The 23,649-nt window shown below is 42.7% G+C and overlaps 2 protein-coding genes across 5 annotated transcripts; one reads left to right on the top strand and one right to left on the bottom strand.

The window, feature by feature from the left end:
- The first annotated feature begins 360 nt into the window (after positions 1-360).
- LOC141646936 (putative disease resistance protein At1g50180) lies at positions 361-20,038 on the top strand. Its single transcript, XM_074454943.1, has 3 exons — positions 361-1,273; positions 2,055-2,469; positions 18,073-20,038. Exons 1-3 carry the CDS (start codon positions 638-640, stop codon positions 19,794-19,796), a joined length of 2,775 nt encoding a protein of 924 aa, XP_074311044.1. The 5' UTR covers positions 361-637; the 3' UTR covers positions 19,797-20,038.
- Positions 15,790-22,473, bottom strand: LOC141646937 (uncharacterized). Of its 4 annotated transcripts, none has more exons than XM_074454945.1 (5): positions 22,381-22,473; positions 21,676-21,785; positions 21,160-21,273; positions 20,764-21,042; positions 15,790-16,117 (listed from the first exon to the last, which is right to left on the bottom strand). In XM_074454945.1, the coding sequence occupies exons 2-5, from the start codon at positions 21,736-21,738 to the stop codon at positions 15,884-15,886; spliced, it is 690 nt and encodes a 229-aa protein (XP_074311046.1). In that variant the 5' UTR covers positions 21,739-21,785; positions 22,381-22,473; the 3' UTR covers positions 15,790-15,883. The 4 variants fall into 4 exon arrangements, with proteins under 4 accessions (XP_074311046.1, XP_074311045.1, XP_074311048.1 ...); XM_074454944.1 differs by having other exon boundaries at positions 21,667-21,785; XM_074454947.1 differs by lacking the exon at positions 15,790-16,117 and adding an exon at positions 19,157-19,792.
- Positions 22,474-23,649: the final 1,176 nt, after the last annotated feature.

Here is a 23,649-nt window from a genome sequence, read left to right on the forward strand (position 1 = left end):
TTTTTTTAATTTGTTTTTAAGATGAAGAATAAAATTGGAATAATAGAGCAAAGTTAGCGTTATTTAGTAAAACAATGCGTAGCATTTAGCCACTACAACTTTTTGTTGCAGGTAGTTATTCTTTGATTTAATTTTACATAAATTATAGTACTAGTACGGTCTCAATTCTCAAACCGTGAGACGGTCCATTTTTGTAAAAAAAAATTGTTCATTTATTTCTAATAAATGGGTTATCTTTACCTAATAGAACCATTTCACAGTTTGAGACCGTCTTAGACAATAACTACTGTTAATTTATTTGGATTAATACACGCCGTAATCAAGTGATTTGATAATTAGTAGGCAAGTAGCTTGGTCCCTGGTGGTGTTATCAACACGATAAAAAAAAAAAAAAAAAAAAAAAAACGATTCAACGCGACAAAAATGGTAATTACTTGGTGCTTGCTGTCTTGCTGGTATACCACAACTTTGTGTTAAGATAATGTGATTATGTGAACCACAATATTTCTCTTTTAAGTTGTAAAATTTGCATAACAAAAAAGAGGGGGCTTGTACATTGCTCGAAAATCGAAATGCACAATTAAAAATGACGAACCATCTATAAGGTGGGTAGCATTGATTTTTAGAATAGCTCGGGATGACAAGTTCTTCCATAGAAGCAGCAGCTCAATGGCTAGGGAAATTGGCATTGGAAGAAGTTCAGTTTCTAGGAGAAGTGAGCTCAAAAGTAGAAGAACTTAAAAGCGAGCTCGAATGGTTGCAATGTTTTCTAATGGATGCCGATGAAAAACAAAACAAAAACATCTTAATTCGCAAATGGGTATCGGAAATCCGAGATTTAGCATTCTCAGCTGAAGATCTTATTGAATCCTATATATTGACGGTCCAATATCAAAAACAAGAGGGTTTCATTAACTATCTTAAATGGTTAGCTTCATTTTGGATGGATGCTTTAACGTTGCACTACATCGGTTCGAATCTTGATGTTCTTACGGCTAAGATCTCCAAAATGACATCCAGGTTACAGAGTTACGGAGTAAAGAGCTCGTACGATACAAACTCGTCTCATGTTTTTATGACCAAAAAATTGCTAGCGGAACAAAGAAGGACTTACTCTCATGTCGAAGATCATGACGTTGTCGGGATTGAAGATTGTGTAACGTGTTTGGCAGGTGAATTGCTAGGTACAAAAAAAATTGTGGTTATACATGGGATGGGCGGAATTGGTAAATCAACCCTTGCTCGAGAACTTCTCAATCATAGTCCTGTCAAGGTTTGCTAATCTCTAACTCGTTTTCTTTTGGCGCTAAAACTAACCAATTAGTCTCTTAAGACGGGTATACTGTCTTTAAAGTTAAAACGTGTCGGATAGTATCTCAGATGAAGCATATAAAACTACAGGTGGGGTCAAACAGTGTCAAACGTGTCATGTTAAACCGAACCTTTTTTACCAAGGTGTAGAGCTGTGAAACCGAGCGGGCTAGCCCGGCCCAGCCAGGGTGTGGGTCGAAAAATGTCAAGCCCGGTCAGCCCACAGCCCAGCCCCTAGTGACGGGCTAGTGCCACGATTTCCTCGGCCCGGCCCGGTCCAAACACAAATTAAAAAATATATACAAGGCATGGCCTGGAACTGACCCGCTACTAAGTGGGTCGGGTTAGTGCCAGACAAAACTGGCCCAACACTAGCCCGACCCAGCCCAGTCCTCATTTATTGCCGTGCTCGGGCTCCACTTCCCCAGCCCGGCCCATCGCACACCCCTACCAAGGTGATAGACTTTGACTAGCAGACTAGCAGTAAGTTTAGATCCGGTTGCTCCTATTAGAACTCGAACCTGAGACCCATATATTACCTTTGTACTAAACAACTAAACCAACCGTTCTATATATACAATTGTTACTCTTACTCCTCATCTAGCTAAACACAAATTCTTAAGAGAGACGGTTTCTCATTAATGTTAGTAAGAGACCTTTCTCATAAGGATAATTCTCATTTTTCATTAATGTAGTGAGAGACGGTCTCTCAAAAAACTTATTGCTAAGCTATTATATGGCAGGATCACTTTGCTGGTTCTGCATGGGCATATATTTCGCAACAACTACAATTAGGGCCAGTTTGTAGGGAAATACTGCTCCAACTTATTCCAGAAAGTGATACAGAAAGGAGAAGTGTTGTACAAGGGTTACAAGACTCGCAACTACCAGGAAAGCTGTACGAAATGCTGAAACTACAAAATTATTTGATAGTTCTTGACGATATATGGTTCGTTGGAGCCTGGATGAGCCTTGCACCTGCTTTTCCTCTTGATGATGTTGCTTCTGGTAGCAAACTACTCATCACAACAAGGAATCGTGATATGTTATCGGTTCTTTCTAATGATTTAGTTTTTTATTACAAAGTTGAGCTTCTAAATCCTGACTGGAGTTGGAAGCTTTTGGAAAGAAAGTCTAATTTTCAGAGAGATGGATCAGGTACGCACTCCCTCCTTTCAATAAAGTATACTTGATAACTTGCAAGTCATGGCGGTGCTCATGAATTCATGATCAGGGTTCAAATTCGTCAGCATTGGAACATGGGCGTCTTAAAATAAATGGACCTCCTCTGCTAAACGAAAAAATGAAACCCCAAGTGTATTGTGTTTCAAGATTTGGATTGAATACCTCAATACCATCAATAAAACTTGTAAATTTGATCACCAAAATCGGAGGCCCGGTTCACGCGTTCATGGCTGAACATGACCTTAGACGCCCCCTGCATTGAAATCGTTTTGTGGCTCCCTTAAGACAAAAAAGTGATGTGGAAACACCCAGCCCTTACAATATTTGGACAATTTGTGAAATTGCAGGGAAAAGGACCAACTTCTAAATTTGGTTTGAGTACTCTAATGGACTCCTAAATTCATTAAAATTTGTAGTAATTAACCTTGACACCTTAACTAAATTCTGTAAAAATTACAAGATTTTAGGAGACTCAGAAGTAATTTAAGTAAATTACTAAACCAGAACTGACTGAGAAGGAGCAGTCTGACAGTGTGGGTGTAATTGTGAAGTAAAGGAGGTAAATTTGAGATATAATTGTTCAACTATCTTCCACAGCAAGCACAGGAAGCTAACTAAACAATTTAGGATGTTTAACTCAAGAAGACCACAGCTTAACACAGGAATACTCGAGTGAAACAGACAATAAAGCTCAACAATCCACAGCAAGCACAGGACTGTTTTCACTCTATTACCAGGTTCTTATTCAATACTCACAGCAAGCACAGAGTATCAATAAGCCTGACTCTACCCTATGTTTCTAACATAAGTGATGGGGCATATTCTGCACCGTTGACCAAGTCAACACACTGAGCAAGGTCAAAGATATCCACAAAGAAAGTCAACAACTCGCATGACCCTAGCCGATGCATCCCATCTACTGTCACCTGGTCTCGGCCGACAACTCGCCACCGGGGCAGATCCGCGTACTCATATCCAAGACCCTCGGCCAGGCCGCCACAGGTCCATCGGCCGAGGGTACAATGGTCTTTCCACCTGATAGCCACTTGGCCACTTGGCTACTACGTGACAAAAGGTGAAAGTCTATAAATACTCCTCAACCTTCATTGAGGAAAGGATCCCACAACTTAACCTAAATACACTATTCATCTGGTAATATCCTCTTGATCTCTCTAATATACACTCTTAATCAAGCTACCACAACTTACCTCTCTAAGTTAACTGACTTGAGCGTCGGAGTGAGTACGCTCGGCCAAAGCCGAGCCCTCAGTTTGTTCATCGTTTCAGGAGACCGCAAGGAAGATTCAAGCAAAAACGACATCCTACGAGCTACGAGTGGTAACAAATATCTCGCTTCTGGAATTACACCCGAACAATTGGCGCCGTCTCGTGGGGAAAGATACTAGAAGCTAGTCACATTCATTCCCAAACAAAAATACACACAAAAACCCACCCAAAAAGCTAAGATGTCGAAACAACAAAACGCGGTCGTGACCGACGAAGCCGTATTCTACCAAGATGATGCTTTCAACAACTCGAGTCGTGCGACCCTCCACCGGCGTGAGTAATCCAACCGAGTTCGGAATGCCAATAATACCCGACACGCCGCCCAACCAACCAGGTCACCATCATGGGACGGTGGTTGACGTAGCGAAACCGAAAATGCTCCCTGGACCTAATCGAATACGCCCGCTCACACCGTCACGCCGACAAGAGAGGCGAAAGCGTCCAGAGATCGGGGCCCTAAACGTGACTCCAAGAAATTTGAGCGGAGCACAGGAGAAGCGACCCGGCCCAAGACGCCGGGGAGCCCAAAGTGGGCGCGGTAGACCTAAGTCCTTCCCGCACTCGTGGGAGGACAGCATCCCCGCCACACGAACGAGGCTCACCCCGAAGGAGCGGAGAGGAGTCCGACTCGGCAGAGTTGGAGAAGAAGTCCGAGTCGAAGAAGGAGCCCCTCCCGCTACGGGGGGAGGAGCCAGATTAGGGATGCGAGGAGCCGATCGCCGCGTGTCGTTCGACACGTGGTTAGGCGCCCCTCAACGCCACGTCCTAGAAGTCCGGTGCCAACTAAGCTCAAGTTGCCACCTATTTCATACAAAGGAGATAGTGATCCATCCGACCACGCTGAGGCTTTCGAGTCTTACATGTCGGTATGGGAACAAACTGACGAGGTCCGGTGCCGAGTTTTCCCAACAACTTTGCATGGGATGGCTCGTAGCCGGTACAAAGGGCTTCCCGACGGCTCGGTGTATTATTACGCCGACCTGAAGGACGCTTTCCTAGCCCAAGTATTCCCGCAACAAGAGAAGAGCCGTAGAGACATCCGACCTCCCGACTATCGACGGGAGGGAGGCGAGTCTCTCCGGAGCTATGTGAAGAGGTTTGATGGAAAGGTCCAGCAGATTCGAGAAATTAATCCCGAACCGCGGCCTTCGATCGATGAAGGGCCTCCCAAGGGGAGCCTTAAAAAATGAGCTTATCAAGAGCGGAGGCCTGGGCTTGGACGCCGCCAGGAAGTTGGCCGACCAAGCCATCAAGGTGGAGGACTATCACAAGACCTGGGTAGATCCCGGCCGAGGCCGAGTACTCGAGAAAAGAAGAGTCGCGGGAGGACAGCCCCAGACGAAAAACGCCGTGACAACAACGGGTCGCGGTCCGATGAAAGACGCCGTGAGAATAATAGGTCACGGTCGGACAGATCCGACCGGAATGGGACTCGCGGGCGCCGGTGGAATTCAGAACGTACCACCAGAGGCGGTATAGTGAAAAAACCCCTCTCGTCGTATCAGCCGCCGAGGTCTTCGCCCGAGCAAAACGAGGGCCGAAGTGGGAGAGACCCCAAGCCAAAAAGTGACGGTGACACGAGCCGATCGTGAGTACCACGGCCACACCGGCCATCTAACCAACGATCGCGGCATCTAAAGAATGCCATCGAAGAGCCGATCCGGAAGGGGAGCCTCGGCAAGTACGTTGCCAAAAGCCAAAAAGATGACGCCGGCAGTTCAGATAGGAAATCCGTCTTCGAACGGATAGGGGTGATCCATGTTGTCATCGGGGGCAACGAGAACGGAGGGTCCGCTCACGGGCACAAACGACACCTAAACGAGCTATATCAGGCCATCAACTTTGTGCCCAACACAAGGATCCCCTCTACCGGCGTCCCCGATACATGACTATTGGAAGGAAGGACTATGAAGGAGTCATCGCTCCTCACAACGACCCACTTGTAGTCAATTTGGACATATCCAACCACCTAGTCAAGAGGTGCCGATCGACACAGCGCATACACGAACATCATGTTCGGGAATGCTTCCTCGGCCTCGGCCTAAAAATAAAAGACTTAAGCCCTCGCACCAACCCGCTATACTGACTTCTCTTCCGGGGGGCCTGGTGCCACCGGGATCAATCGACTCCGGTGACGTTCGGCGAAAAGACGGCGGCCAAGAACATCCTAGCTGAATTTGTGGTCATCGACGGCTCGTCCGCATACAACGTTCTCATAGGCCGGGTTACCCTGAGCGAGGCCGACGCAGTGATGTCCATCCGGGCCCTAACACCGATGTATGTCTCGGACCGGGGGGAAGCGTATAAGCTCGTCTCCAAAGACGAGAAGGATGAGGTGATCAACATCCGGATATTTGCCCGAGGATGCGACATGCAATCCCTCAAAGAGGCAAGGAAGTCCGAAAAAGGAAAAGGTCCGTCCTTACAGCAGGAGGGCGACCTCATGGAGACAACTAGTGGTCGCGGGGGGGGGGGGGTGCTGTGATGAGCCATTAGGGGTTGGTAGTCTTGTAAAAATCGATGTAGCGGCGGAGGTGTCCAAAACAGCTGTGGACACCCCGACGCATGTCTTTACCTAATGAAAAATCATCCAAACCTTCCATCAAAGTGTAAATTTTCCCATCAGTTATCTATCAAGAACCAGACGCCGGCTCACACTGTCATACCGACAAGAGCGGCAGTCTCCATCAAGAAATAAGCGCCGCTAGTCACCCCAGTAGTAGACGCCACGGCGATCACCCCAAGAGGTAGACGCCGTCGCAGTCACTCCAAGTGGTAGACGCCACGTAACACGCTATCAAGAACTGACGCCGGGCACACACGTCATACCGACAAGAGCGGTAGTCTCCATCAAGAAATAAGCGCCGTCGCAGTCACCCCAAGTAGTAGACGCCACTAGGTCACCCCAAGAGGTAGACGCCGTCGCGATAGCCACCCAAGTGGTAGACGCCACGTAACACGCTATCAAGAACTGCACGCCACACTGTCATACCGACAAGAGCTAGCCTCCATCAAGAAATAAGCGCCGTTGCGGTCACCCAGTAGTAGACGCCACTAGCAAATCACCCCAAGAGGTAGACGCCGTCGCAGTCACTCCAAGTGGTAGACGCCACGTAACACGCTATCAAGAACCGCACGCCGGCTCACACCGTCATACCGACAAGAGCTAGTCTCCATCAAGAAATAAGCTGCCGCAGCCACCCCAAGTAGTAGACGCCACGGCAGCCACCCCAAGAGGTAGACGCCGTCGCAGCTACCCAAGTGGTAGACGCCACGTAACACGCTATCAAGAACCCGACGGCCACATCGTCATACCGACAAGAGCTAGCTCCATCAAGAAATAAGCGCCGTCGCAGCCACCCCAGTAGTAGACGCCACTAGCCACCCCAAGAGGTAGACGCCGTCGCAGCTCACCCAAGTGGTAGACGCCACGTAACACGCTATCAAGAACCGACGCCGCTCACACCGTCATACCAACAAGAGCGGCTAGCTCCATCAAGAAATAAGCGCCGTCGCAGCCACCCCAAGTAGTAGACGCCACGCTAGCCACCCCAAGAGGTAGACGCCGTCGCAGCCACCCAAGTGGTAGACGCCACGTAACACGCTATCAAGAAACAGACGCGCTCACACCGTCATACCGACAAGAGCTTTAAGTCGATCAAGAAGTAGACACGGCCACACCGTCACACCGACAAGAGCGGCAACAAGAATATCGAGAGTGGTGATGGGCCTCACGCCGACCCCACTCACCCGTGCAGGGCCGGTGATGAGGCCGACATAAGAAAGCGGCTCATCCCGAAGAATGATCGCGTCGGGGAATCCATCTCTTCGGCATCCCACTCTTGTCCACCTCAAAGAGCCTCATCACGACCTCTCATCCTCCTTGAGATGGACCTTGCGGCATCCATTTTCGATGCTTCCGGTGACCCATCCGTCATGCTCCGCCCTAGTCTCACACCGCAAATTAACTTGGTGCTGGAAGGAGCGGGGCAGCGGATAGTCATCCAAGACTTTAACATACACCCACCGACCTCACAAAGTCCCTTAAGAAGAAAGTTTGTCAACAGAGACATAACCCCGCTCCGTTTGCACATCGTACCATCCGACGCGCCGAGAGATCGATGGTTTAAGATGATGAAGTCGGCGAAATAAATTCACCGTCGGAGCCTCTCCCTTAAAGAGACAAAGCCAGACAAAACCGATTATGGTTCTCACGGCCGGCGGGTGCGGTTGGGCAACGCAACGTTCATGGCTCTAATTATGGCCATAACGTACCCATTCAGCGGAAACCGGAGCCCGTACTCCAAATGCCGCATGTATACGCCGGTGTGGCCCGGTGGAGGACAACAGACGGACTGACCCTCCCCAGGGATAACAATTTCGTATCCCCTACCAAAGAAAAAATGGCCCTCGAAAAATTTCTCGCCGGAACAACTGGCAAGCTTATGGGACCAAGCACGATCCAGGGGAACCTTACAGGCATCGCCGTGATCCATGACGTACTGTCTCCCCTCACTAGGACGAGACCTTTCCTCCTTCTCACCGAAATCATCACCAAAATCACCATAAGAATCATCATCCTCCCATTCCTCCAGAATTTGAGGATCGACTTCAGGAGAAGGAGACCTAGGGCCCCCCAACGAAGGTTTACTGGGTCCAGCATCGGCAGAAGACATGTTCATAACAAATTACTAACGAAATAAGAGATGAAAGAATTCGTTCGTTTACCTTAAAAGAAAAACACTCGCCGGATCAAAGACTCTGAAGATTGGAAGAAAAAGGAAGCCCTTGAGAGTTTCGAAAGATGAAAATTTTGGAGAAAATTTGAGAAAATGGAATTAGCGTCCAAAATCACGGAAAAACTGCCCTATTTATAGGAAAAAAGCCCATGAAGAAGGACCAATCAGAGCACAGCCCATGAAGCGACAGCCAATCAACGAGCAGACACGTGTCGAGCATGCAACCACGGAATGTCAATCGTCGTAACAGTTAAACGCCAATCAATGCAACAGTGACCAAGCGTCTTCAACACGCCCGTTCACATCTCTTCGACTATTCATCTTCCTCAACAAATTCCTAGGTATCTAGTCTCCGCCGGCCACCTGATCAACCAAGCTAGGAAGCACGGCACGGGGCAATCAAAATCAACCTAAGACTCTCACTGGTCTCGGCCAGCGTCATGTTCTTTTCCACATCGAATACCCTTTACGCATCCATGTGGAGGGGGGATACGGTATACGGTACGGCCTAACAAGAGCCACGTCGATGTATAAGAAGAAGCCGATACAGAAAAATTTATGAAAATTACTTGTGCAGAATATATGCTCAGCATACATCGGAGCCCATACCACGGCATAGACTACGCTGGGGGCAAATTGATGGGGGCATATTTCGCACCGTTGACCAAGTCAACACACCGAGCAAGGTCAAAGATATCCACAAAGAAAGTCAACAACTCGGACGGCTAGCCGATGCATCCCATCTACTGTCACACTGGTCTCTACCGACAACTCGCCAAAGGGGCACGGATCCGCGTACTCATATCCAAGACCCTCGGCCGGGCCGCCACAGGTCCATCGGCCGAGGGTACAATGGTCTTTCCACCTGATAGCCACTTGGCCACTACGTGACAAAAGGTGAAAGTCTATAAATACTCCTCAACCTTCATTGAGGAAAGGATCCCACAACTTAACCTAAATACACTATTCATCTGGTAATATCCTCTTGATCTCTCTAATATACACTCTTAATCAAGCTACCACAACTTACCTCTCTAAGTTAACTGACTTGAGCGTCGGAGTGAGTACGCTCGGCCAAAGCCGAGCCCTCAGTTTGTTCATCGTTTCAGGAGACCGCAAGGAAGATTCAAGCAAAAACGACATCCTACGAGCTACGAGTGGTAACAAATATCTGCTCTGGAATTACACCCGGAACAATAAGATTAAGAGATTTGAATTGAGAGTAAACTCAGGTTTTCATTCATAAAATCAGCTGCCTCTAACAGTCTGATGCAAGGGTCCTTATATAGGCCTTGCCTTTAGGTTAAACATGAAATAAAAGGTTCATCTAAGGGCCAGGATTGTCCCATAAGTCAGGACAAAAGTCTAGATAATATATTACAACGGCAAAAAGATCATAAATGTAAACTAGAGTGAAAACAAATTGAGTTTGCAGAGGACAGTCAGGTGACAGTGACATCTTTGTTGCCTTTCAAGCTTTTCTGTGGTAGTTGTTGCTTTTCCTGCTCATGTGAGGACGAGTGGTCTCCTTGGTCTTGACTTAGTGTCCAAGCACCCTCAGATATATGGAAACTTAAGTTAAAGAAGCCTCACACATGACTTTTCCTTTGTTTGTCCGAAATGGCAATGTACTTTTTGGAATCTCTCCTTTCCCGCAACTTGTTTTCAGTGGTTTTTCAATACTTTGCAATGAGAATTTGACCTGGCTCCCTAGGACTTTTTGATGCTCACATGAGTGTTTTATCACCGCCATGGTGGCGGTGATGATTTGCCTTGTCTTGGTACTTATGACCCGCAAAGTAGATCGATCGGTGGCCAGGTAGGAGTGGTTGTGGCTTGTTGTTGCTCGAGTTGCTTGACCCTGGAATATTTGATTGCCTGGTTGCTAGCTCCGCATCAACCCCTCCTGGTTGAACATGGCTTGTCCTCAAGCCTGTAACCTCATCATCCCCGGAATCTTCATAGTATGGTCGAGATCACCCACATTAAAAGTCCCATGCACCCCATAGTCACTGGCAGTCAATCTTGTATGCACTTGGCCCAATCTTTTCAACAACTTCAAATGGACCATCTGATCTTGGCATGAGTTTATTTTTTCTCTTAGCTGGAAATCTTTCCTTCCTTAAATGTATCCATACCAGATCTCCTGGTTCAAACTCTTTCTTCCCCTTAGGCACCTTGAGATGTTTTGCATCGCTCATTTGTTCTTTCAATCCTTTTCACCTGCTTTGTCTCACGTAGTTTTAGTAATTGCTCGCTCTTTTCTTGGCATCCAGGTTGATGTCTTCCTTTGGTACGAGTAAGATAAATCCAGGGCATAAGTGGATTGACCCATAGACTATCTCAAAAGGATCGTGTCCGATTCGAGATGATGGTGCTCGTTGAATGCAAACTCTGCTGCTGCTAGCTTTAGGTCCCAATCTTTTAGAGTCTTGCTGACAAGACACCTTAAAATCCTCCCCAATGTTCTGTTAGTGACCTCAGTTTGGCCATCTGTTTGGGGGTGGTGAGAGGTGCTGAACAAGAGCTTAGTTTTAAGTAACTTCCATAGAGTCTTCCAAAAATATCCCATGAATTTTGTATCCCTGTCTGATACAATTGTTTTGGGGACTCCATGGAGTCTCACAATCTCCTTTAAGAATAGCTCAGCAACACTTGCTTCATCCTCTGTCTTTTTGCAAGCTACAAAGTGAGCCATTTTACTGAACCTGTCTACCACAACCATTACAGAATCCTTCCCCCTTTGTGTTCTTGGTAGGGCCACAATGAAGTCCATGCTTATGTCTTCCCATGGTTTGTTTGGCACTGGTAGGGGAGTGTATGGACCAGGTTGGAAAGAACTCTTGGAAAGCTGGCATTTTGAGCACCTTCTGAGGATAATCTGAACATCACCCATCATTCTTGGCCAATAGAATTGGTCCTGTAATATCTCCAAGGTCTTTTGGACACCAAAGTGCCCTCCCATTCCCCCTGAGTGGACTTCCCTGATCAAGAGATCTCTGTAAGACCCCCTTGGAACACATAGTTTGTTGCCCTGGAATAGGAATCCTTCCTGTAGTAGATACTTGCTTCCTTGGTTCTTATGCCTTTCATTCTGAGTAATCCACTCTTCTGAGAAGTCAGGATCTTCCTTATACAATTCTTTCATGAATTCAAACCCAAGAACCCTGTTGGACATAACTGAAAGCAAGGAATGCCTTCTTGACAATGCATCTGCCACCACATTTTTCTTGCCTTCCTTGTATTTGCTGGAAAAGGTAAAGGACTGCAAGAACTCCACCCATTTGGCATGCCTGAAATTTAACTTGTGTTGGCCATTGATGTATTTCAAGGCTTCATGATCAGAGTGTAGTACAAATGGCTTAGGTTTAAGGTAATGATTCCAATGCATCAAGGCTCTGATGATTGCATAGAACTCTTTATCATAGGTGGAATATTTCAGTTTGGCTCCATTTAACTTCTCACTGAAATATGCCACAGGCTTCTGGCTTTGAATCAGTACTGCTCCAATTCCTACCCCCACTAGCATCACATTCCACTTCAAATAGTTGATCAAAATCAGGTAGCTTTAGGATAGGAGTGTTACACATGAGTTGCTTGATCTTTTCAAAGGACTGTTGAGCTTGTTCACCCATTGAAACTCCCCTTTCTCATACATTCGGTGATGGGTGCCACCACCGTGTCTTTGAAGTTCTTGATAAATCTCCGTAGAAGGATGCTAACCCATGAAAACTCCTTACTTGGTGGATGTAGTAGGGGTTGGCCAAGATGCATTCTTTGCGCAATTTTCTCTTCGTCAATCGAAATGCCTCTTCCCGATATCGGGTAACCCAGAATGCAACCTCCTCAACCATAAAGGTGCATTTCTCCACTTCGCCATACGACTTCGCTCTCTCGAGGATTTTAAACACCATTTCCGGATGTCTAAGATGTTCTCCTTGCTCTTGCTATACACCAAGTATGTCATCAAAGTAGACAACAAACAAACTTGCCTAGACATGGCCTTAGTACTTGATCATTAATCTCATGAAGGTCGGGTGCATTTGATGATCAAAAGGCATTACAAGCCACTCATACAGCCATGTTTTGTTTTGAAAGCGAGTCTTCCATTCATCCCCTTCCCTAATCCTCACTGATGGTATCCTTGCCTTAGATCAATCTTAGAAAATATGCTGGCACCACTCAACTCATCAAGCATATCATCTAACTGGGATTGGGAACCTATACTGATCGTAATGTTGTTTATAGCTCGCTATCCGTGCACATCCTCCAGGTGCCATCTTTCTTTAGTACTAGGAGTGCAGGGACTGCACATGGACTAAGAGATTCCCTTACAAATCCCTTTGTAATTAGCTCCTCAATCTGATGTTTTAATTCCTTTGTAGCATTTGGATCACACCTATAAGCTGGTCTGTTAGGGAGCACTGAACCAGGAACAAGATCAATGTGGTGTTCAATGCCCCTTAATGGAGGTAATCCACTAGGCAACTCATCTGGAAACACTTCCTGGAACCTTTGAATCAAAGGGGCAAACAATGTAGGTACAACATTTGTTCTCCTCTTCGCTTCTTCCCGGATAACAAAGATCGAATTGGTTGTTCTTGCCTGATTTCTCTAATCATGGCTGCCTCAGATAAGAACAGTACACCATTCACTTCTTCTGGCACATTAGGACTGCCATAGTCTCTCTGGTTTGGTGGTAAGGGGGTCAAGGTGACCTTCTTGCCTTGATGCTTGAATATGTATACATTGTCCTTTCCCTGGTGTGTGGTATTCCTGTCAAATTCCCAAGGTCTCCCAAGTAACAGGTGACAGGCATCCATGGGTACCACATCACACAACACTTCATCTTTGTACATCTTTCCAATGGAGAAGGAAATAATGCACTGCTTGTCAACTCTCACTCCCGAATCCTTACTTAGCCATCTCAATTTGTAAGGGTTAGGGTGTTCTTGTGTTGGTAAACCGGTTTTGCTAACCATGGTGGTGGAGGCAACATTAGTGCAGCTACCCCCATCAATAATGAGGTTACAAACTCTTCCCTGGGACAAGACACCTACTCCCGAATATCATAGATCTCTCGGTCGCCTTCTAAGGGGGCTTCTTTGAGAGTGCATGACCCTCCAAAGGAACAAAGCGTGCCCCGTATCGGGATGAGCAACAACTGGTCTAGGCGGCTTCTTTCTCGGACTCCACCTCCTCTAAAACAAGAGCCTCATCCTCCTCATACTCTACCAAACCTTCCTTTCCCATTCGCAACCTCTATTGCGGTGAGTGTTCTAGCGGAAGGACAATCCTTCCCGAAATGGCCAAATCCCCGGCACTTTGGAAGCACTTAATCTTGTCTCTCGGATAAGGGTGGGTTGATTTTGGGGTTCATGGGTGCCTTCCCTTTATCCACAAGTGGGTTGGGGGTTGTTTTGAGTGGTTCATTGATTTTTACACGAATAAGGTCCGAAAACAGGTTTGGGTCCTGGTTTGCAAATGGTTTGGTCTTCCCATTTTCTCCACCCTTAGTGATAGGTTAACCACATCATCATAAGACCATAAAGGTTGCATTCTAACCTCTGCAAACAATATTTTTGTCAAGACCCTCTAAGAACCTAGCAATTCTTTGTTCAGGTTTTTCATTGATTTCACATTGAAGTGTTAATTGCTCAAACTCTCTTAAATAGGCTTCAACAGTTTTTCTTTTGTTTAAGGTTAGACGGTTTGATGAATAAATCCCGAGTATAGTCTTTGGTGACAAACTTAGCCAACATTTTCTTTTTAAGTTTGGACCAAGATCTAAGAGGATCCTTACCCTCCTTTAACCTTTGATGCTTAAGATTATCATACCACAGTGAAGCATAACCCTTCAATTTCAAGACTGCAACTTTACAAGCCTTAGCATCATTATAATTTTTATACTCAAAGATTTTTTCAACATCTCTAATCCATTCTAGTAGGTCATCAGGGTTCAAACTACCGAGAAAATTCGGGGATTTCTACCTTTATATGCCTGTCTGTTTGCTCAAGATGTTCTTCTTGTGTCCCGTTGCTTTCATCGAGTCGATCCATATTCTTCTTCCTGGTTTGGATGTCTTCTCCCCGCTCCCATGGCAAAGCCTCTCCCTCTACCCCTTCCTCCGGCGGGTGGCCTCCGGGGTCCGGGTTTGGGATTCTCTCCATGACAAAGATGCATAGCATTCACCGGTGTACCCACATTTCTCGCCGGATCTCCAATCGTGGCTTCAATGCCGCCTAGTCTCTCTTCACTCATGGTTATTTTTTTGTGTTTTTAATGTAGGTAGGTTGATGAACTCACTATTCTCTCAATTCCCAAGACAAACACAAGATGGAATTGTGTTTAGCCTGGCTCTGATATACCAAGTTGATGTGGAAACACCCACCCCTTACAATATTTGGACAATTTGTGAAATTGCAGGGAAAAGGACCAACTTCTAAATTTGGTTTGAGTACTCTAATGGACTCCTAAATTCATTAAAATTTGTAGTAATTAACCTTGACACCTTAACTAAATTCTGTAAAAATTACAAGATTTTAGGAGACTCAGAAGTAATTTAAGTAAATTACTAAACCAGAACTGACTGAGAAGGAGCAGTCTGACAGTGTGGGTGTAATTGTGAAGTAAAGGAGGTAAATTTGAGATATAATTGTTCAACTATCTTCCACAGCAAGCACAGGAAGCTAACTAAACAATTTAGGATGTTTAACTCAAGAAGACCACAGCTTAACACAGGAATACTCGAGTGAAACAGACAATAAAGCTCAACAATCCACAAAGAAGCACAGGATCTGTTTTCACTCTATTACTGTGTTCTTATTCAATACTCACAAAGAAGCACAGAGTATCAATAAGCCTGACTCTACCCTATGTTTCTAACATAAGATTAAGAGATTTGAATTGAGAGTAAACTCAGGTTTTCATTCATAAAATCAGCTGCCTCTAACAGTCTGATGCAAGGGTCCTTATATAGGCCTTGCCTTTAGGTTAAACATGAAATAAAAGGTTCATCTAAGGGCCAGGATTGTCCCATAAGTCAGGACAAAAGTCTAGATAATATATTACAACGGCAAAAAGATCATAAATGTAAACTAGAGTGAAAACAAATTGAGTTTGCGAGAGGACGGTCAGTGTGACAAAGTGACATCTTTGTTGCCTTTCAAGCTTTTCTGTGGTAGTTGTTGCTTTTCCTGCTCATGTGAGGACGAGTGGTCTCCTTGGTCTTGACTTAGTGTCCAAGCACCCTCTGATATATGGACACTTAAGTTAAAGAAGCCTCACACACAGCTTTTCCTTGGTTTGTCCAGAAATGGCAATGTACTTTTTGGAATCTCTCCTTTCCTGCAACTTGTTTTCAGGCTGGTTTTTCAATACTTTGCAATGAGAATTTGACCTGGCTCCCTAGGACTTTTTGATGCTCACATGAGTGTTTTATCAGCTGGCCATGGTGGCAGCTGATGATTTGCCTTGTACTGGTACTTATGACCCTGCAAAGTAGACTGATCAGTGGCCAGGTATGAGTGGTTGTGGCTTGTTGTTGCCTGAGTTGCTTGACCCTGGAATATTTGATTGCCCTGGTTGCTAGCTCCTGCATCAAAAAGAACCTCCTTTTTTTTTTACTACGTGACAACTGACAAACTTAAAGTTACGGAGTATAAGGCAATAGAATTATACTGTAGAAGGCATAGCTATATAATCTAATACTGTATACTCATTTTCCTAAATATACTTTTCCATTTATAGTTTTATACATTAAGGCCATGTTTGGTAAAACGAAATAAACTGAAAAGGTAGCTGGAACCTAAAAAGGTACCTGGAAACTGAAAAGATAACTAAAACGTGAAAAAGGTAACTGAAAATTAGGAGCTGATAAGGTGACTGATTGTATAAAAAATTGTTTGGTAAACTAACTGAAAAAGTAGTTTATTTAGGTAAAATGACGTAAAAGGATATAATAATTATTTAATATATTATATAAATTGAAAGGGTAAAAAGGTAATATTACCAAGAATCAGGTACCTGAAATGTGAAGTGTTACTCTAGGTAGCATTTCATTTCAGGTAGCTTATTTGGGCAAATAAACTACTTGCCAAACACTTCTAGAAAAAGAAAAATAAGCTAACTGAAATTTTTATCAAAAAAGCTACTTTAGTCAGAACAGGTACCTGAAATGTCTTGTCAAACGGAGCCTAGAAACTGAACTCATAATAATATTAAAATGGGGGAAGATAAAAAAAAATCTAAATTATTTTTATATCGAAGTTCATGTAGAGAAAAGCTAAAAAAAAAAAAAGAGGAAAGATGAAACACAAGAGAAGGATTTAAAAAAAATTAGGAATAATATTTATGTTTGGAAAAATATAATGAGAAGTTGATAGATTGGTAAAAAAAGTAGTGGTCATCAATAATAAAAGAGCTAAAGGTAAGATTATTGGTAGTCTTGAGAGAAGACTTTGGTAAATCTTAAGACAAGACTCACCCAAGACTACCAATAATCTACCAAAGTCTTAAGTTGAGTCTTGGAAATCCAAAACTCAACTTAAGACTTTGGGTGAGTCTTGACCCCACTTTGAAAGAAAATTATCCAATGAGTGACTCCCATGTGTCATTTCTTTTTTGTAAAAAAAGAAGTAAAGTGAAAAAGTAGAGTCTGAGGTGAGTCTGACGGATAATGTATAAAGTCTGAAGTGAGTCTGAATAATAAAGAAATAATAAAAGTTAGTGGAAAGCTGATGTGGCAGAGTCTTAAGATTTGGGAGGGTCTTACTGATAATCTCACCCTAAATTGATGCAATTTTCATTGTTTGGATAACCAAATATGGGTGAAGGGATTTGGAGGGGAGGGATAATAGATCCTCTCTCCAAGACAATGTTTTCCATCCAACGTAGGAAATATTTGGAGGGAAAAGTCTCACCCACCTTTCCTTCCCTCCCTTTCCCCTCCTTTTTTTGCTTTCCCAAAGAGGGCGTCAAGCAAATGGTTTAGAACTTAATAACTCAATAATAAACATACGACCTCACAATCATCGTCTCTTTGAAGTAGTTAAATTGTCGGTAATATTCAGTTGTGTTTTTTTTTATTTAGTAGAGTACTCTCTTGGATCATTTTGAAACAACCGACCTATTTAGTAAGGTGGAACACATATGACTCCCTTACTTGGTACTCTTGTAGACACTGGAGTAATGTTATTGTTGCTGTTGTTCTAGAGTACCCTCTCTTTATTTTCTGAGTAGACTTATTAGAGTACTCTCTCAAGCCACTTAGTTCCACTCATCCTTCAAAATGGGAATGAAATTTTGAACAAAATGTATGAAAGTCAGAGTGAATTGAGAAAATATTTTTACCTTTATTAAGGGGAGATGGCTAATGCATCACAGTAAGGGGAGATGGCCCAGATGGGTATCAATTCTCAATTCTGACCTTCCACCTTCCAACACCACGCTTTTCTTTATTTTCTTTTTGTTTTAAGCCGAGTTATCTTAAAAGTAATACTTATCTCATCCAAGGCAAGCCCTTAATAACACAAACCGCGCTCTTTGTAGATCCTCCAATGATAGAGCTGGGGCAGAAGATGTTAGATCATTGCAATGGTCATCCCCTTGCGATTGCTGTATTAGGAGGAGTTCTGGCAACAAAGACGTCTTACGAAGAGTGGCAGTCAGTGCTTGACAATCTCACATTTCACCTACAAAGGGATGAATTATACGGGGGTGTGTATGAAATATTGGCATTGAGCTATAATGCGTTACCATATAATACTAAACCTTGTTTCCTTCATCTAATAAACTTTCCCGAGGACTTTGACATTCCGCTTGACAAGCTATATCATTTGTGGATAGCTGATGGAATTTTCTCATCAACCCAAGAACAGTTTACACGAAATAGATCACTCGAGGAAATTGCTGATGTTTACTTGATGGATCTTGTGCAGAAGAGTATGGTTCAACTAGGGGCTAAGAATATTAATGGACAAATCACGATATGTCATCTTCATGATCTTCTGCGTGACAAAGGTTTGGAGATCATCAAAGCAGAGAATTTTCTTCGAGTAATCGATCTTCAGTCCAATGCAAATGTGCAACAACAAGCTTCAAAGGGTGGTTCAGGTAGCAAGATGTTTCGTCGTTTGAGCATCTTTGTTGGTCCAGAGGTGGCTAGTTCAATTAATGAAGCATTGTCCGAAATATCTTCAAATCTCAGGTCCCTGGTATTCTTCCCGGCAGGTGAAGATAGCGAGGTAGCAACTTCAGAATGGATAGTATCTGTATGTGAAGACCATCCATTGCTTCGGGTTTTTGATTTGGAAGGGCTTCGCATCACAGGGAGTTTGCCTTGCGAAATTGGAAATTTGATATATTTGAGGTATTTAAGCTTAAAGGACACTCAACTCACAGAATTACCTCCCTCCATTACCAAGCTAAAGTGCCTAGTGATTCTTGACTTGCGAGTTAAAGGTTCGATCAAGCTGCCTAACTTGTTGTGGAAGCTAAAATCCTTAAAGCAACTGTACTTTCCAACTAGGCACATAACACAAGTAGTGATACGGGATCAACCGTACAAGATCGAAGAAGTAGATGATGCGTTATTGGACCTGAATGACATGGGGAATTTGGAAAAACTCGAAGGTTTAAACTTGGACAAACTCGAGAGATCGGGCTTAGAAAACTTATCAAATTTGAGGAAGGTTTACGCGACTTGTGCGTCTAATAAAGACAACTTGGTGCTCTTTCTGAATACCCCAAACATTAAGCTCCTCCATCTCGCTCTTGACGCCTGTATTATAGCCGCTAACCCAATGCTATTATCAACTTGTGCTGCCTTGCAAGTGTTATACCTTGATGCACAGCAAGGATTATATTCTCCATTGCCTGTAATGCCTCAGATGTACCATGAAAATTTGGTGCACTTGGATATTTCTTTTTGTACCATGGAAGTTGACCCAATGCCGGTACTCGAACAGCTTCCAAAGCTCATAAGCCTTGCATTGCATGTTTGCTATCGGGGGTCGAAGCTAATGTGCACATCACCCAAGGCTTTTCCCGAGCTTACTTACTTGGCTTTCGATGGATTGTTCCACCTGAAAAAGTGGACAGTGGCAAATGGAGGGCTGGCTAAGTTGCGGACGCTTTATGTAGGAGATTGCGCCCTTCAAATGCTTCCTCAAGTGCTTCCTGAAGAAGTTGTAGTGTCATGTAACCCTTGTGTACTTGGGGGACTTGAAAGATATGGCGGTTGTACTCACGTTAATGCTAACCAGGATCCCTGAAGAAGGTGAGGTTAAAACTGATTCCTTGCCAAAAAAAAAATACTCCCTATTTGTATAATAGAATTGTTTGCTTTTATATGTAAGAAGATGAATGCATAAACTAAGCTGAATGCATAAACTAAGCTGAGTGAATAAGTGATGATCAATTCATATGATACTACGTACTTGGGAGACGATATTGTAACAAGTATTCAGTGATATTTTGAACGTCTTTGCGTGTAAATTTCGTTGTTTATCTTTTACTTCTGTTTTTGTTGCAACTTTTTACTTTGTTGTTGATTGGACCGTTTACTAATTTATATTAGGATGATACCCGTGCATTGCACGGTTTCTGAAATAATAGGTTAAATAAAGGGTACCCATATTTTCACGGGAGGTATGAACCAATCCACGGAAAATATGGGTAACATACCCAAAACACCAAATTTTTTGTTCACTGCAAAATACTTATTGTGGGGCCCACAAGACAATCCATAGGGGTATATGTTGACAATTCCCGTGTCTTAGCACATAGATGCCGTGAATTAATGGCAATCCTAAATAAATACATATTACTCAATATGTGTTTCTGGTATAAAAGAGGATCTAGGTGAAATATTGATGTTGGTGGAACCTCTACTTGTTGCAAGGGTAAGGAGGCGTACACTCAATCCTCCCTTACCCTGCCCATTTGCGAGAGCTCTCGAGTCATTAGGGTAATGTTATTGTAAAGCCCCTGCAGAATAAAGTCTATGTTGCTCAGACTCTTCCATATTACCTTGCGTATCCGTGTTGGATAGGACGGGGTAGGACACTCGGACACTTCATTTTAGACCAAAAACATGAAATTTATTTTTCATAAAATAGATGAATCCGACACTTGGACACGCACACGTGTCGGATACTTCTAACCAAGTCCGAGTAACATAGAATAAAATAATTTCACCCTTTTATGCTCTAAACTTGTCATCAATAGAAAGAGGCTCACCAATTGATTGGTATCCTTCTTTATCAACATGTTGGATGTCGTCAAGTCTCCATGTGTAAGGCCACCGTCATGCAGTTTTGCAATTTTGTCTCCTATCTGAGTTGCAATATTCTGCAAGCTTTCTTCAACGATTCCAGTGGTACCAAACTCAAGTAATACTTCCTTGACCATCGGACCCTCGATGAATTCAAATGTCAGTGTATGAAGGAGATGATCCACTGAGAATAAAACTGGCGTTGGGACGCCTAGTTTTCTGGCTTTCGTCATACATCTAGCTTCCTGACCAGGATGAAAATCAAAATGACTCAGAAAAAAAAATAGAAAGATTTAATCAAAAAAGAATAAATAATATGTTCCGACACAAAGATTCCTGACTCCTTCAGAGAACCAACTTACAGCATTCAAGCGTTTAAGAGTAAGCTTTGAGTCCAGAGTTGGATGCCTGTACTTCTTCGAAAAACGCTCCTTTATAATACATCTCCTTCCAACAAACGCTGATTCAAAAACTCTCTGATAAATAAAGGGATGAAGGTTATCATAGGGGTAAATAAGTCAGCTGATGACATGTACAAAGCAGGACTATATGAAGTTGCTCCATAGAACACTGCACAAGTGCCCAACGGGGTTGGATGTACACAACCTTACTTCCGTGTTAACTTGTGTTGAGGATTCCATTAAAGGATTGCTACTTCACAATATAGGAAGTGCCAGTCACCGAGCCAATTTGCTTTATTCTAGTAAATGAGCCAGTACCCTTATGTTGAAAAATACGTCATCTATGTCAACCGATTCATTACGTTTGATTAAAATACTCCTCACAAATGAATAAAAAACGTAAAGAACCAGATGAGACAACGGGCAAACACATGACGATACAATACAAATGGGATATTCAGGACATACGCAACTTACAGCTTCTGCGCCTTGCTTTAGTAAAACGAGACCCGTCTCTTTTCCATCAGCCTCCACCTCCATTCCTCAAGACAGTTACAGGAGCAACAGAAAAAACAGTATTTCCTAAACTGCATCATCAAGGATACATCCATCAGTCATATTCACCTCTTTATACGCGTAAGCGTGGCCTGCGTGGGTGGCGGTATTACGCTGCGCTTTTTCTGTTTCATTTGCTTTCCCTTCCCTACCCAATGCTTCCCTTTGTAGCACAATTTAAAACATAATCAATAATTTTACATGATTAAATTAGGGTTTTTCAATGTTCTGATTTTCAATTCATACCTTAAATTAGGGTTAGGCTGAACAAGGTGGTGAGGGGCGTCAGAAATTATTTGTCTCCGGATATACCCGTCTACAATGAGACTAATTGTTCCAACATATTCATATCACTAACAAAGTAACAATACATTTATCGCAAAGACTTGTAAGAGACGGTCTCTCACTAAGTTATTGACATACCACGTATTCCGTATCGGTTTATAAACTACGGAGTACTAGATTTGCAGCTACAGCATTGTTGAAACGGGAGACAAGGTAAAAGCAAAACATTTCATCCAATTAAGTAATTGCAATTCAATAATCAGAAATAATAATTTTAAACATAATCAATAAATTTACATGATTAAATTAGGGTTTTTCCATGCTCTGATTTTCAATTCATACCTGAAATTAGGGTTAGGCTGAACAAGGTGGTGACTGGTGAGGGGCGTCGGAAGTTGTCGGTCTTCGGAGCGTGGTTAATAAGTCTCTTGGAGTCAACACAAGTTTTAAAATCGCGAAAGTAGTAATTAAACCCCTTAACTTTAGTCAAAGGTGAAATTAGGCCCCTTAAGTTTGATATGTAGCAATTAAGCCCCTTAACTATCACCAGAAGTGAGATTAAACCTTATTTTATAAATTTTACTAAATTTAGATCATAAAACCAATTTATAATCCATTTTATTAACTACAAAATATATAATTTTTTTAAAATAAAAATTTTTACATTACATATTAAATTTTAGCATTTATTTCTTATAATTTTACACTATTTAGATAATTTATTATACATGTAAGAATATATATTCAATTTTATAGCATTTACTAAATATGTATGTAAAAATGATCAACAAAAATTAATAAATTGTGTAGAAATTAGTAAAGTTGATATTAGTAAAGTTGAAATTAGTAGTTTTAGGTATTTAACAAATTTTATAATATTAGAATAAAATTATTTTGGTTTTAATACTTTAAAATTTTTATAAAATAGGGTTTAATCTCACTTTTGGTGAAAGTTAAGAAGCTTAATTGCTACATATGAAACTTGAGGGGCCTAATTTCACCATTGACGAAAGTTAAGGGGTGTAATTACTACTTTCGCCGTTTTAAAATATACTCACGATAAATAAATGACAATTGAAATAAATTGAGTATGAATGATTAAATTGTTCATCAAATTTATACTTAAAATAGAAATAACAACTATTTATTGAGACATTCCAATATGGAAAAGGACAACAAATAACCGGGACAGGACAGAAGGAATTTTTTTGTTGGTACATACACAAGTTTGTAAAACACAACATTTAATACAGGATATTAAAGTGAAGCCATCAGCATCAAAATCGACCTCGTGTTAGTGATTATTGATTATTTATTTTAACTAAATATTTACTTATATGAGTAGGAAGTTTGAGTAATTTAGTGCTGAATATATTAGTTTGTCGTTATATTAAATATACTCCGTATTTTTTTAGAAAATGGGGTCGTTTGGTTCAGTGCGTAGGAATGGAATGAATTGAAATGAGAAATCATAATAGTATGAGGTTCTAATTTCATTCCTTTAAAAACGTGTCTGATTCATAAGCATGAAGAAATAGAGTTGAAATCCAAGGAAAACAGGTGGGTATGGGATTTCATGGGGTTGGGGTGCAGTTAAAATCCATTGGATAT

Source organism: Silene latifolia, chromosome 3, assembly GCF_048544455.1.
Source record: "Silene latifolia isolate original U9 population chromosome 3, ASM4854445v1, whole genome shotgun sequence".
Lineage (NCBI taxonomy): Eukaryota > Viridiplantae > Streptophyta > Magnoliopsida > Caryophyllales > Caryophyllaceae > Silene > Silene latifolia.

Coding starts and splice junctions, on each gene's coding strand:
- LOC141646936 (XM_074454943.1), top strand. CDS start 638: ATGACAAGTTCTTCCATAGAAGCAGCAGCTCAATGGCTAGGGAAATTG. Junction 1,274..2,054: donor TCAATCATAGTCCTGTCAAG/GTTTGCTAATCT, acceptor ATTATATGGCAG/GATCACTTTGCTGGTTCTGC. Junction 2,470..18,072: donor TTTTCAGAGAGATGGATCAG/GTACGCACTCCC, acceptor CGCTCTTTGTAG/ATCCTCCAATGATAGAGCTG.
- LOC141646937 (XM_074454944.1), bottom strand. CDS start 21,738: ATGGAGGTGGAGGCTGATGGAAAAGAGACGGGTCTCGTTTTACTAAAG. Junction 21,274..21,666: donor GCGCAGAAGCTGTAAGTTGC/GTATGTCCTGAA, acceptor TTTATTTATCAG/AGAGTTTTTGAATCAGCGTT. Junction 21,043..21,159: donor CTCTTAAACGCTTGAATGCT/GTAAGTTGGTTC, acceptor CATCCTGGTCAG/GAAGCTAGATGTATGACGAA.